General features: G+C 28.6%; 1 protein-coding gene across 1 annotated transcript; it reads left to right on the top strand.

Moving 5' to 3' along the window:
• The first annotated feature begins 11509 nt into the window (after positions 1-11509).
• LOC107479003 (transcription factor MYB86-like) lies at positions 11510-12997 on the top strand. The gene is made up of 2 exons (XM_021138327.2): positions 11510-11635; positions 11984-12997. Exons 1-2 carry the CDS (start codon positions 11577-11579, stop codon positions 12675-12677), a joined length of 753 nt encoding a protein of 250 aa, XP_020993986.1. The 5' UTR covers positions 11510-11576; the 3' UTR covers positions 12678-12997.
• Positions 12998-13425: the final 428 nt, after the last annotated feature.

The following is a 13425-nucleotide window of genomic DNA, read 5'->3' as shown; positions in this document are numbered from 1 at the left end:
CTACTTCTTCTTGTTTCAAATTCAAGTACGCGTGGAGCTTCTTCTTCTTCACGTTCCTCCTCCTCCTCATTCTCCTCTTTTTTTTTTTTCGCGTTCCTTCTTCTTCACGTGTTTTCTCCTTATCGTTATTTTTTTGTTGTTGTTGCTGCTGTATTTCTTTTTCTTTTCTTCCTTCTCTCCCTGGTGAAGAAGCAGTAGAAGGTAAGGAGGAAAAATTCTGAATTATACAAAACCGAAATAAACCGAAATTATATTTAAAAATAAACTGAAATTATATTTAGAATGAACCAAAAACATTAAGTAATTTCAGTTCATTCTAAATATAATTTCAGTTCATTTCTGAATATAATTTTGGTTCATTTCTGAGTGAATTATTTTGTTATGATTCTTCTTGTTTCACTATCTTGAGAGGAATAAAATCAAGAAAAAGAGAAGAAAAATCAAATAAAAAAAATAAGAAGAAAAAATTTCTCAAAACTTCTCATCATGTTCTTCTTTTCTTGTCTTGTTTATCTAATGAAATAAAGAAGAAGAAACACATAATGCTGCAAAATCACTTGATGAATTTGGATGTGTTTTTGTTCATGATTAAATTTTATTTGTGTGTTTGTTTTCGAATTAAGCTTGTGTGTCGCAATCATTAAATAATTTCGATTTATTCTATATTTAACTAAGGTGCATTTAGTCTGTGCTTGTTTTGAAACGAGTTTACATTATGAATTCAAAACTCTTCCTCCTCACTATCTACTGCTTCTTCACCAGGAAGAGAAGGACGAAAAGAAAAAAAAAGTACAGCAACAACAACAAAAGAATAACGATAAGGAAAAAACACGTGAAGAAAAAGGAACGCAAAAAAGAAGAAGGAGGAGGAATGCGAAGAAGAAGGCAAAGAAGAAGAAGCTCCGTACATAAACGAGCGTGAAAAGAAGAAACGCGTGTAATCACGCTCTTTTAAAACACATGTAATCACGCTCTTTTAATGATAATAATTTTTGTTGGTATTGGACCTATTTAGATGAATTTAAATAAAAAAATACTTGAATGTGTAACAATCTTACGTACCATATTAACAAATTTTGACATTATGAACAACCCAAGTGATAGAAGAACTAATTTAACTAATTTAACATTTTTAAAAAATAAATTTAATAAAAAAATCATTCAAAAATCAATCTGAAAAGTAAATAACTTTTTAAAAAAAATTTGACTATTTATTCAATTAAAAAAAAGACTCATTTTACTATTATTAGCTATTATTATTAATTTTTTTCCTACCATGTTCATTCTATCACTTTTATCAAGTAATATATCTTAACATTATCATTATCAATGATGATATATTTGTTAAAATTTATTATTTGTATTTTATATAATTAAAGAATTTATTTGAATGCTTTCGTCACTTATGTAGTGTAATCAATAGCAAGAGATAAATTGGGAACACATATAAGGCCGATCTGCATCAATTCATTATTAAACTGACAAAGTATCTCTGAATAATTAATTANTATTTTATCTGTCTTATATGTATATGCTGATTTTTTTTCATGTAAGCAAAAATTAAAAATTTCAACTTTTAAATGGTAAAAGTTTTAATACTATATATGTCTTGAATTGTTTTCTTACAAATTTTAACTAATAAGAGAAAATATATGATACATACTTCAAATATTTATGATATATATGAAAAGTTCAAGTAGTTTTTAAATGTTATTAGTTTATATTTTTAGAATGTTCAATTTAGTTTAATGTATTTTTATTTTATTTATTTAGTTACTAAATTAAGCTTTATGTTTGTCGGTTTAGAATTTTTTTCTTTATTTTAATCTAATAAAAAATTATAAATACCTCTTAAATTATTGTAGTCGTCATACAATACCTCTTAAATTTTTTCTTTATTTGCTAGTTTTGGTATCTAACATGCTCTGTGTTGATAGTTTAGCCAAATTTAATCATTCTATATCTTTTATTTGGTTGTATAAGAATTTATGATTTATGGTCTAAAATTTAATATAAATAAAATAATTTTTTAAGGAAATATTTGGTGTCAGATGATGTTAGAAACAAGAGAGTAATACGAAGAAAAAGGTTATGTATTATTGAGTGTGTTATCAATGATACAATATATAAGGGTATATTAACAGGGGCGGAACTTAGTTAAGATAAGGAGAGGCTATGGTCCCCCCAAATTTTTGTTAAAAAAATTAGTAATATTTCTTTAAAAAATAAAAAATAGTTTAGTTGGTTCTAAATACTTCACTATGACTTAAAATATCAATTTTTAATCTTCATCTTTTGCTTTTATTGTACAATAGTTTTTAGTTTTAAATATTCAAAACATGTTGGATTTGGACTGAACTGAGTGTATTCGCATTTCGCAGCTCTCTATTCAATAAGCAACACTCCCTCTACCTTTGAGTTCAAATATAAAAAATTAGGTCTTTTTTATTATGTAATTTAATATTATTTTATATTTTACTGTTTACTTAATTTAATTTTTTATATAATAAAAAATATTAGAAAATCAAAGAATTGATGTATTTTTTAAGAGGAAGCCTAATATTCAAGAACGAGAACATATAACTTTTACAATATCAACACCTGTAAATAGTTCTTTTACTTTAATGAATCACGAAGAAAGTGAGATACAACCTTCAAAAGTTCAAAGAGTTGCATCTGATGAGTTTGACCTTAATTCTTTGGAACGAGACCCTGTAAAACGGTTTTAAATTTGACAATATCACCCAAATCAGAGAAATGAGGTTATACGAGTTTATCTTAAATAAGGTCTATATAAAAAATATTTTGATAATTATCTTCTATCTGGCCCCCCAAAATTTTGTTTCAAACTCCGCCACTGGATATATACAAGTGTTAGAAGAATCAAAACAATAAAAGTATAATATACTACAATAAATATACAGAGGATATGCTAAATAAATATAATTGATGATAACTAATTTTAATTGAGCATAATTATATTCTAATATCCTCCTTCAAACTCAAGTGGGAGCTAAAGATACCATCTTGAATTTGGATATTAGAGTCCGAAAACGAATAGAATGATGAGTTTTTTGTGAAGATATCAGCAGTTTGATTCAGAATCCCAAAAGCTATGAGATGAACAACATCAATAAGGAGATGTTGTCGAACAAAGTGATAATCAATCTCAATGTGTTTGGTGTGTTTATGAAAAACACCATATAGTTAATTTGAATAGTACTAAGGTTGTCACAAAAAATATCAGTTGGAGACAATTGCGGAGCACCCCCAAGTCTTTGAGAAACCAACGGATCGAGACAATCTCAGCAGTGGTGTTAGAGAGAATATGGTATTCAGCTTCGGTGCTTGATCGAGCAGTAAACATTTGCTTCTTGGCTCTTCAGAAAATGAGAGAATCACCAAGAAACAAACAATAATCAGTAGTAGAACGACGATCAGTGGAATCACCAACCCACTCAGCATCTGAGTATATTTGAAGGGTCAAAGATGAATGGACAGAAAAATGAAGGCCATAAAATAGAGTGCATTTGATGTAGCGAAAAATGCAAAGAACTGCCACATAGTGAGTAGTACAAGGAGCTGACAATAACAGGTTAAGAACATGAACTGGATAGGCGATGCCTGGTCATGCGACAGTCAAGTAGACGAGACCTCCAATTAACTGTCGATAAAGAGTATGATTATCCAAAACGGTGTCATTCATAGGAGTAAACCGAACATTAGGCTCAAGAAGAGTAGATTCAGTGCGACTACTTGTAATTCCGGCTCAAGCAAGAAGATCAAAAGCATACTTAACTTGTGAGAGATAGATACCGTCATCTGAGGATAATCAAGATATGACTTCAAAGTCAAGAAAATAACTAAGAGAACTAAGATCTTTCATCTCAAAAGTATGGTGAATGGATGCTTTAAGATCGGAGATACTATCAATATCATCTCTAGTAATGATCATGCATCAACATACAAAAGTAGAAGAACAATTCCATGTAGTATAAAAATCAGACTCTAATACCATGTTAGAAATAAGAGAATAATCTGAAGAAAGTGATTATGTATTATTGAGTGTGTTATCAATGATACAATATACAAGGATATATATAAGTGATAAAAGAATCAAAACAATAAAAACGTAATATCATACAATAAATATACAAATATGCTAAATCATTACAAGAGATGTGGAGCATAGCTGCCAAAATTTGCCAGCCGCTCAGCTTATCGCCGCAAAACATGTCTCCAAAAGAACCAACCCTTCATGTGCCGCACCATCGGCGGCGACTGCATCAAGAAATGCTGCTAATTTGGACTTTATCATAATTCAATTTTTTATTTTGCCTTTTTTTATCTTATAACCAATAATTTCTCCCAATATTGCAAAAACCTGCGAAGTGAGATTGGTAGCGCGAAACCCTGGCACTGCTGCTCCACCGTGCGTCGCTGATCCATCTTCCTCTCTCCGACGTCGAGCTTTCGACTCTCCTGCATAGTGCCTAAAATCTATACTCCCTCATCCACGGTGCGTGAAATTCCTAATCTCCGATCCACCATGTGCCTCTGTGTGGTTGTGGAGTCGTCAGCTGCCCTCCATCCTTTTCTCACCAGCGTCGAAGTTTCTCATCTCCTCGATCGTGCGTGAAATCCTTACATCTTCCTCCCCCGTGCGCCAATCTGAGCTATCACAGCCTCTCCTCTGTCACTGGCTTGTTCTTTCACATTGATCTTTCTTTCTTATTTTTATTCTTGGTTCAAAATTTTGATTCAGGTTATTTTGATTCAGAATTTATCTATATCTTCTATTAGTTGGGATTAATTGTTGCTATGTAGAGTTAGGAGTTTGAAGGTACTACTTTTTTTTATTGTGTGCTTTGTATTGAAATTAAGTTAGAGTAAATAAATGAAAAAAGTTCTTTGATTGATTCAGTTTCAATAATGTTTGATTCCATTTTTGACATAATATTAACATAATAATCTAAAGAAGGAAATCGCAGATGTGCTTCAACTTAGTTTTGATGGATTGGAACCCCTCGAAAAGGAAATATTTTTGGACATTGCTTGTTTCTTTAACCACAAAAAGAATTCGCTTGTTTCTATCGTAGTCTTCATCCAAAGATTGGAATAAGTGTACTCATCAATAAATCATTAATAACAATTGATAAATGCTATATTAGAATGCATGACCTGTTGCAAGAGTTAAGCATGAGAATAATTCCGCAAAGTGCTCCAAATGAGCCATGGAAATGAGAGTGCTCAAGTTTAATGAGTTTTTTCATCATTGTATTCTTGAAAAATGGAAGTGAGAGTGGTATCCAATGTCAATCGACAGTGTCATCCACTTTTAAAAGACTTAAGCTTAGGTTACCAACTCTCACTTGGAAAATGGAAGTGAGAGTTAATAGGTGCGTGTGTATTGTTGTTCCCATTATTCCTGCTCTTGCTTACAGGATGTGCATCTAATGATTAGGATTGTTTGTTTTTTGTGGTTACAGGTACACAATGAATCCACTGATAGACTTGATATTGTAATTCTAGGGAGTGGAGTTCCAATTCCAAGGTAGTTTAAGCATCGAATAAGGGGCATATAATTCAATATAGATAGAATCATTTCCAAATGCCAAATGACAACAATTGGACTGGCATTGCCCTTTGTGCCGAGATTGTTGTTCAATTTGCATCACTGTCCCTCATTGAGCTCTACTTTACGACCAAACAGGAAAAGCCAATCTCGTGCACTATGTTGGTTGGCTTGGAAAGGAGGAGGAGGTGACAGGTGAATTGGTTCACCTCTGCCTATTCTATTTTTCTCGCCAACTACTCCTTCGAGATGAAAAGCAGCATGATCTTGATGGATCCCGCTTTGAATTCAAAGTAGATGACCACAGCTATGTCGATAATGGGCGTTTGTGTTTGGAAGTGAAGAATTGGGAAATGCGTGTGGTACTGAACCAGGATTTGGAGTAACCCAACTCTGGCAGATATTGATTTAGTTTTATTATTGTCCAATTCACAAGTATTCTTTCATCATCTTAATGTCCAATCTTTTTCAACCTTTGACATTCACATCACCAAATTAAACATTGTTTTTCTATTTTCTTTTCCCATTCACGTAATAATTTTTCTTCAAGGTCTATATGTATTTTGAAATATAAACAATTTATCTAGAACTGGTGTATTTTTCTTTTCTTATCAGCGTTATTTTTCCATTCCAACCAAACACACACTAGGCTTCCAATGGGTTCTGCTGGAGTACAACACAGGAAGCTTTTCTTCCCATGGTTTATATTTCTGCTATTGTCATTGTTATTGTCACTATATGCTGCTATTTTATTTGAGTATGAAGCTTGAAGCTTAGCTGAAATTGTCTAATCTATATCCTTGTTGGAGAGAAGAGGATTGAGATATGTTGAGGGTGAATCATAATTAATATGAGTAACTGGAGCTCATCAAAGAATAATTTATTGGTGTTCATGCTACCATGTTGCTGAAATGCACTTGGCTTTCTTGGAACATTTGATGTAAATGGTGATATCCATATTTTAAAATAAAGTAGCGTTCTTTATTTATGTGTAGAGACATTTTTAGTAGTTATTGGCTTTTTTTTTTCTATATTTGTCACCACTTGATGTTATCAGTAAGTTGAGACTCTTGTTTGACTTCTATTTTCTTTTTTAAAGGAGACAGAGAAATGTGAATGTGATATAGTAAACTCTGTGAGGCAGTAGAGTATTATATATGTTGCTGCAATTATCAAGTACCAACTTTTTTGGTAGCATTGTTATATCAGTTATGATTGCTTTACTTCTAGCAGTACTTGTATATCTGTGAGCTTAATTAATGTAAAGATTTCAATATGATTCTATTCTAATGTTACAAATCCTTACAGCAATAACTTATATATGTTCAATATTTATTTTGTTTTTCAGTTAATTTTGCTGTTTTTGCCACAAGTTTATATTCAATAGATGAAAAATATTAAGATTTATAGCATTAAAAAATTCAAAAAAGGCAAAAAAATTTATCTTTAAAATCAAACAAAAAAAATCAGCATTTTTTAAAAGGATTTTTTGTTAAATTCGTATTGAAAATAGCGGCGATTTTATAAACACCGCAAACAGTCATAAATAAAAAACATAATAACATTGCGGCGGTTCTTATCCGCCGGTAAAAGATGGTCTAAATCTTAATACTTGTATATTGCAGTGGTTTAAAACCGCCGTTAAATTAGTTGCTACAAAATACTTATTCAGCGGTTGTTAAAAACCGTCGCAAAACCTAATCCCCGCGCCTATAACTAGAGCGGTCTACTAAACTGCCGCCTTTTGATTTTGTGGCGGTTTAAAACTGCCACTAATTGAAGAAAACACCGCCACTAAACAACGCTTTTGTTGTAGTGAATAAATATAATTGATTTTAATTAATTCTAATTATATTCTAATAGCTGAGAAAAGAAATTGTCTAGTATTACTGAAATTTTGTAATTTTAAGAATTAAAAGTTTATTGATAAAATTATGAAAACTAAAATTCATATGTACAACTTTTATTTGAAATTAAAGTGAATATTTATTTACTCTCAAAAGTTATTTTTCAATTAAATATCAGCCACTTTTCCCTCATCCCGGTCCGTATTTCCATAATCCCATCGAAATAAATAATTGATCTTTTTGTTTTTTGGAACAGGAAACTATTAATCCTTAATTAGTATAAGAAAATAACAAATAAATAAAAACTCAAATCTTAACATCCTTGTATTTTAATCCAATATCTAAAAACGTGTATTCTAAGCCACACTAATTAATAAAATACCTAATAAATACTTGAGGATTGGAAATATGATTGTTTTACTTATGTACATATGTGCATACTCAATTATTGCTTCGAGAAGAACTCACAATAATAAAAGTAATGATGAAATGATGTCTTTGTAGTCATTGCAGATATAAATTAGTACCAAAACGAAGGGAAATTAAATTTGATAGTTTTGCATAATCATATTCTAACCTTTCATATATTCATTAACACATTTATTTTTTAAGGTTAAGTACAATTTTAGTCTTTAATATAGGAGCTGAAAAAATTTTTTGTTTCAATTTTTTTTTTGTATTTAAATTTGTTCTTAATATTTAATTTACTTTTAAAATGTCATTCAGACAAAAATACTATTCTCCCTTCTTTCTCAAAATCAACCAAAAGCAGAAATAGAATCTGAAGCTGAACCAAAACCTGAAGCAGAAGTAGAAACAACAACAATAAAACAACAACAACCAAAGGCACGTAGAAGAACAACAACAACAATGGATAATGGAATCAAAAGAACAAGAACAACAAAAGCAACCAAAAACAGAAGAAGAACAACAACAATGGATAATAGAATCAGAAGAACAATAACAACAAAAGATCCTGAAGCAGGAGCAACTAGAAACATCAACAAATCTACAAAAAGAAAAATCAACAATATAATTAACAGAAGAAACAAAAAAATTGGAACCCTAGGAAGCACAGTGACAAGGATGCGAAGCACATCGGCGAGTGACTAGCGAGGAGGATGAGGAGAGCGACGCGCGACGTCCACCCTCACGGTGAGATTCAGCGGCGAGGACTGAACGACAAGGAGCAACGACGGTGACTCTTCCCCGCCTTCCCTTCCTCCTCTTCTTTCCTGAACCAATCCTCCAGCGTAATTTCCTTTCCCCTTTCCTCCTTAATCCTTTTTTTTTATTTTTTTTAGTTAGGAATATTTTCGAAACAAAAATAAAAAATTTAGTAAAAAGAACGATTTTAAAATTAAGTTAATCTTAAAAATAATTTTGTAAGTAAAAAAAGGTCGAGGATAATTTTTTTTTATCCCGTACGTTAGAAACTAAAATTATACTTAACCCTATTTTTTACATTGATTTAGTTGGCACAATTATAACAAAATAATTTTACGAGAATGTGTAAAATGTAATGAATTAACTAATAACAAATATCTTAATTAACCATAAGATCTATAACACAATTGTAGTTGTTTAAGGATAAGTTTAAATATAGTCATGTCTTAGGTTTGATATTTAGAAGACAATATGTACCATTAAACTGTATTTAAAAGAAGAATTGAAATTAAGAGATTACAATTTAATTGTATTATATTTGATATAAAATAAATTAAATTAAATTATTTAATATTATATTTAATTTAAGATAAATATAGAGATTAAAAAATAAATTTAAATTTAAAAAATTAAATAAATTTTTTTTATAAAAAATATTATTAAAATTTTAGTTTTTATTTTTAAAAATTCAATTTTTTTATATTTCAACTTTCTGAAAATAACAAAGAGACTAAAATTTTATGTAAAGGCGACCTTAAAAAATTCTCACTCACTGTTGGAGTGGCTGTCGATAATAAATTGTAGTGTATAATAGTGATGTATGGAATAAATTTCATAGTTAGGAAATTTTTGTTGATTCTCTGCGATGCTGATGGATATCCAAAGGTTTATGCTTGTTAACCTAAGAAAAATTAACGAGTATATTTAAGATACTTTTTAAAACACTAATAAATATAAAAAATGAAAATTATATATTAAACGAGTAAATTAAAATTAATTTTCAAAACATTAAAACGAGTAAATACTAACAGTTTGTAAAAGCCGAATGGAAAATATAAAATGCAGATTTTATGGAAGAACTTTTTAAAATATAAAAATGATTGTTGTAATTTTCCATTGATTTTAATGTTCTATGAATGGAATCTAATAAGTACCGTAAGTCTTTTTCAAATTACAGTCAATATTTCTGTGGACCCCACGCGTCCTTCTATGTACTCGTGTCGGCTGCTTTATATTTATAGTATTCTTAATGTTAATATATTCAAATAAATAAAATTATAAAATATAAAACCAGAAAGAAAAGAATAATACATGGCACAAGTGACACTTCTTTTTTAGTTTTAATTATATATATCTCAAGTTTTATGAAATGAATTAGCCTCACGCTCATGTATTATATATGTATATATACATATAAATATTATTTGTCTAAATTCACAATAATTCATACGGATATTTTTTTCACCGGGATTAATTTCTCCGACCTTTTTCAAATGAATTCGTTCAATTTTTTTAATAATTAAAAAAGTAAAGTATAATTTTTATTATTAATTTTATAAGTAAGACAAAAAATATAAAAATAATAATAATAAAAAATTAAATATTATACTTTATTTTTTAATTTTTTTTAACAATTGATTGAGAGGATTTATTTTTTATTTTTTTACACATACAAAAAATTGAATAATTAGTTAATATTTATTTTTATTTTTATTATTTTGGCCTAAGATATAATTACGGTAAATCTACATTTCAGGATTATTATTATTATTATTATTATTATTATTATTATTATTATTAGACCTTTATCAATAATTATCAACCACAAAAAGAGTCTAATGTAAACATGCACAAAATATTTATAATTAATTTACTATATTAGGATAGCAACTCACTTAGCACTAATATTTCATATAAAAGCAATAATAATTAGTAAGAGTAAGTTAGTGGATATAGTACTTTATTTATTAATTAACAATTAACATGACAAGATCCACTTAACCGTATTATATTAGTTAATTAATCAATTAACTCTATTTAATTATCATAATAATTCACGTTTACAGAGCTGTAATATTGTACTAAATAAACTGCTATTTTTTAATTTTATTTTCTTCTTCTAATTTTTATTTTTCTAGAAATAGAGATATCTTAAAAACTAATCCATTCCAATGCAAAAGGCAGCACTTGATTTGCGTAAAACCCACTTTATTGCTTCACCCTTCTCTCTCATGACTTCAATCCTAAATAATTTAAAATTATTTTAATAATTTAATATTTATAATTTTATTATGTAATTTTGTACTATTTTAAATTAATTTTTATTATCTTCTAAATATTTTTATATTAAAAAAATGTTAATTAGCATAACTTAATTAGGGGTAATAATATAATCAATAAATTAACTAATAATTAATATATGATATATATTATATATAGAGGGCCAAGAATGAAGCTAGCAATCAACACATATATATGATATAGTTTTGAGATAGAGAGATGGGCCTCCAATAATTAATTAGGGAACAAAAAACATTGTCCTTCTCTTCTTTTCTTCTTTTCTTCTTTTCTTCTTCTTCTCTTTCTCTTAGCTTCATCTTGTTCATAAGATGGGTCGGCATTCTTGTTGTTTAAAGCAAAAACTAAGGAAAGGTTTATGGTCCCCTGAAGAAGATGAGAAGCTTATAATTTTTTTAATTTTTAATTTTTATTCTTAATAATAATTTCTCAACTACTATATCCTTTTTGGAGTAGTTTGAATTGAATCCTCGTAATTAAAGAATTATATTATTTCGATTTTGATAGTTTATTTAAATTTATTATCTTGTCCAAAAAAAAAGACAGAATGGGATTAAAAAAATGTTATATATGAAATTTGAAGTTTAATTTGAATTATTATATGTGTGTGTGATGAAGGGCTACAAAGATGTGGAAAGAGTTGTAGATTAAGATGGATAAATTATTTGAGGCCTGATTTGAAGAGAGGCATGTTTTCTCAACAAGAGGAGGATCTTATAATCACTCTCCATGAGGTTCTTGGAAATAGGTATATATATATTTGTAGGTGAAAACTCAGGTGCAGTTGACTTCACGTGAAGTTGATAGTTGAGAGTCGTTAGATGAAAATTTAGTCAAATTAGTCAAATCATCTAACAGCTCTCAACTATCAACTTCACGTGAAGTCATCTGCATCTAAATTTCCACAATATTTGTAACTTTATAATATCATTGTTAATTCTTGAAATAATTTAGACATTATTAGAAAATGGTTAGAATTATTAATTGATTATATTAATTATACGATAAAAATTCATGTGAAATTTATAATTGAGAGCCGTTAAATAACAATTTAGTAGTTAAAACTGTTAAATCATTTAACAATTTTTAAATATAGGTGGGCACAGATTGCAGCACAGTTACCAGGAAGAACAGATAATGAGATAAAGAATTTCTGGAATTCATGTCTGAAGAAGAAGCTAATGAAGCAAGGGATTGATCCAACTACACACAAGCCTCTTCATAATCATGAAGAAGACAAAGATAATGATATTAATAATAATAATAATAATAATAATAATAATAATAATAATAATAATACAACAACACAAGCAGCATGTTCTTCTTCTTCTTCCATGGCAATGTTAGATGGAATTATTGGAGGAGTTTCATCATTATCATCATCATCATTATTATTAGACCCTTTGACATGCTTGGATTTTTCTCATCATCATCATGAAAACTATGGATTATTATTCTCTTCAATGCCAAGCCTAGAAATGAATAATAATAATAATAATAATAATAATAATAATAATAATAATAATGCATTGCTCTCATCAACATCATCATGGGATTGTTGTAGTAATGAAGAGGAGAATAACAAGTTAGAATCTTTGTTTCAGTTTCATCATCAACAAGTCAATGCAATCAAATCTGAGCAGGAATTCAATACAAATTATAATAATGTGCAGCAGAATTCAATGCAAGAAGATTTCATCAGCAGCTATAATAATTTAAGGTCACTCTCATCAGAAGATCTATCAGCAGCAGCAGCAGGACCAAATTTTGATGTATTCCACCAGATATGATTATTCATCAACTGTAACCTTTTTTTATTATTTTTTTTCGAATGCAAGTTATTTTTATGTGAAATTAATAATTGAGAACTGTTAGATGACAATTTAATTGAATCTGTCAAATTATCTAACGATTTTCGATTATCAACTTCACATGAAAATAATACTACGCGAGTTTTTTACTTTTTTTTTCTTTAATTTGATTACTTTATCCTCTTTTTTTATTAAATATAATTTTTAATTTTTTTTTCTTTAAGGTAGAGAGAGCATAGAATTATTAAGTGATAAGTTAGCATAGGAAATTTCTTGCCAAACATTTTAAAACTATTATTTGAGATCCTTTTTAATTAATTAATTAAGATTTTTTTTAATTTCCCCCCCTATTTGATGTATCTGTTTTCATCAACAGAAGTATTTGTGTGAAGATTATTATTATTATTATTATTATTATTATTATTAATTAATTCTTGTGGAATAATAACATTTCCGTGTATGTGTCCAACTAATTAATTAATATTATTACATAACAGATATATATAGTGCCTATAATATATATATTTTTTCCTTTGGTAAGATATATATAGAGGTCAAAGACTGAATTATCAAAAAAGATATTAATATATATTACATATAAAGTGTGGTTTGCTATGTCGTTGTTAGCTGCAATATAATTCAATCATTCTGAACTCAGTGAAGAAAAGTATGTTATATATGGTCAGGAACATGACAATAATATTATTTCAGCAAAAACTATTTTCCC

Source organism: Arachis duranensis, chromosome 3, assembly GCF_000817695.3.
Source record: "Arachis duranensis cultivar V14167 chromosome 3, aradu.V14167.gnm2.J7QH, whole genome shotgun sequence".
NCBI classification, from domain to species: Eukaryota; Viridiplantae; Streptophyta; class Magnoliopsida; order Fabales; family Fabaceae; genus Arachis; species Arachis duranensis.
This window is presented reverse-complemented; position numbering and strand designations above follow the sequence as displayed.

What these genes read in the sequence shown, in the direction of transcription:
- LOC107479003 (XM_021138327.2), top strand. Translation starts at nt 11,577, where the DNA reads ATGTTTTCTCAACAAGAGGAGGATCTTATAATCACTCTCCATGAGGTT. An exon ending in CATGAGGTTCTTGGAAATAG is followed by an intron (nt 11,636 to 11,983) that starts GTATATATATAT and finishes TTTTAAATATAG; the next exon opens with GTGGGCACAGATTGCAGCAC.